Raw genomic sequence first — 1,367 nt, forward strand, 5'->3', positions numbered from 1 at the left:
AAGAAGAAGAGTTATTTATTTGTAGTTGAACGATATTTCGGCATCTCGTGTGCCTTCCACAAATTCCAAATAAACATGTCAGTCTAATTCATTTTTCTAGTTTATGTAGGACTGAAGTAACTCAATAATAATAATAATAATAATAATAATAATAATAATGATGATGATGATGATAATGATAATGATGATCCTTTCTACTATAGGCACAAGGCCTGAAATTTGTGGGGAGGGGACTACTTGATTACATTGACCCCAGTGTTTAACTGGTACTTAATTTATCGACCCCGAAAGGCTGAAAGGCAAAGTCGACCTCTGTGGAATTTGAACTCAGAATGTCAAGACATGAAATGCTGCTAAGCATTTTTGCCAGGCATGCTAATGATTCTGCCAGCTTCCTGCCATAAAACCAGTTTAATAATGACAAAGTTATTTTACAATATTAAATTCTTTGTTATTTAAAAAAAAATTGATTGAAGCAAATGTAGGCGTAATTCAATAGAAATGTAATAAGGCAATGTAATGAGTCTGAAGTTGTTGTGGTCAGTCCTTGGGTCAGCCTTCACCAAACAGGCTTTGGATCAATCAAAAGCATTCCAATCATGACCATCCATTTCATCTTTTAGATACAATACATGCCTTTCGCTGTTTATTGTTTACCATTCTGCTGTTTTTTCTCTAATTCCCTTTCTTTTTTTAGACAGTAAGATGTTATTAAAAAAAGATTTGGCTGTTATATCTAACAAATAAAAATGACCTGTTAGAAATAACAGCCAAATCTCTTGCTATCATTGTCATTAATGTTGTTGTTGTTGTTATTTGTTGGTTTCTTGCTGTTGTTGCATTTCTTTTTCTTCTTTCCTTTTATTTCTGAAACAGATAATACTGTGGGGCCGTCATCTAGAATCCCTCTCCCAGACTTGTGCAGATGTGTGTGCACTGGGAGTCCCTTGTGTTTATATGCAGTGTGATGTTAGCAACAAAGAAAATATTGACCAACAGGTATGGCAAAATTTTCACAACAGTACTTCTACTGCTACTACTACTTATACTACTACTACTACTACTAATAATAATAATAATAATAATAATAATAATAATAATAATAATAATAAAAATAATACTATTAATAATAATAATAATAATAATAATTAGTTCGTTTTATTGGCCACAAGGGCTAATATCAATTAAAAACATATAAGACAAAGACAGGACGAAGGTTGCAAAAGGTTTTGTCCGAAAAGGTAGGAAAGTTGGTCTAAACAGAGGAAGAAAACAGAGAAGGATATAATAAATAAATAGATAAATAAATAGATAAATAAATAAGTAGAACTCCCAAAGGGGGAGGCGCTTCGAAAAAGGAAAGGTTA

At 32.1% G+C, this 1,367-nt stretch overlaps 1 protein-coding gene across 1 annotated transcript in view; it reads left to right on the forward strand.

Moving 5' to 3' along the window:
- Nucleotides 1-1,367, forward strand: part of LOC106874561 (short-chain dehydrogenase/reductase 3) — a 241,307-nt gene that overhangs the window by 80,620 nt on the left and 159,320 nt on the right. Inside the window, exon 2 of the mRNA XM_052973741.1 lies at nt 877-999. Coding sequence (XP_052829701.1) covers nt 877-999 — 123 coding nt within the window. The remainder of the gene's footprint in view (nt 1-876; nt 1,000-1,367) is intronic.

The sequence above is a fragment of the Octopus bimaculoides genome, chromosome 16 (genome assembly GCF_001194135.2).
Source record: "Octopus bimaculoides isolate UCB-OBI-ISO-001 chromosome 16, ASM119413v2, whole genome shotgun sequence".
In the NCBI taxonomy this organism is placed as follows: domain Eukaryota; kingdom Metazoa; phylum Mollusca; class Cephalopoda; order Octopoda; family Octopodidae; genus Octopus; species Octopus bimaculoides.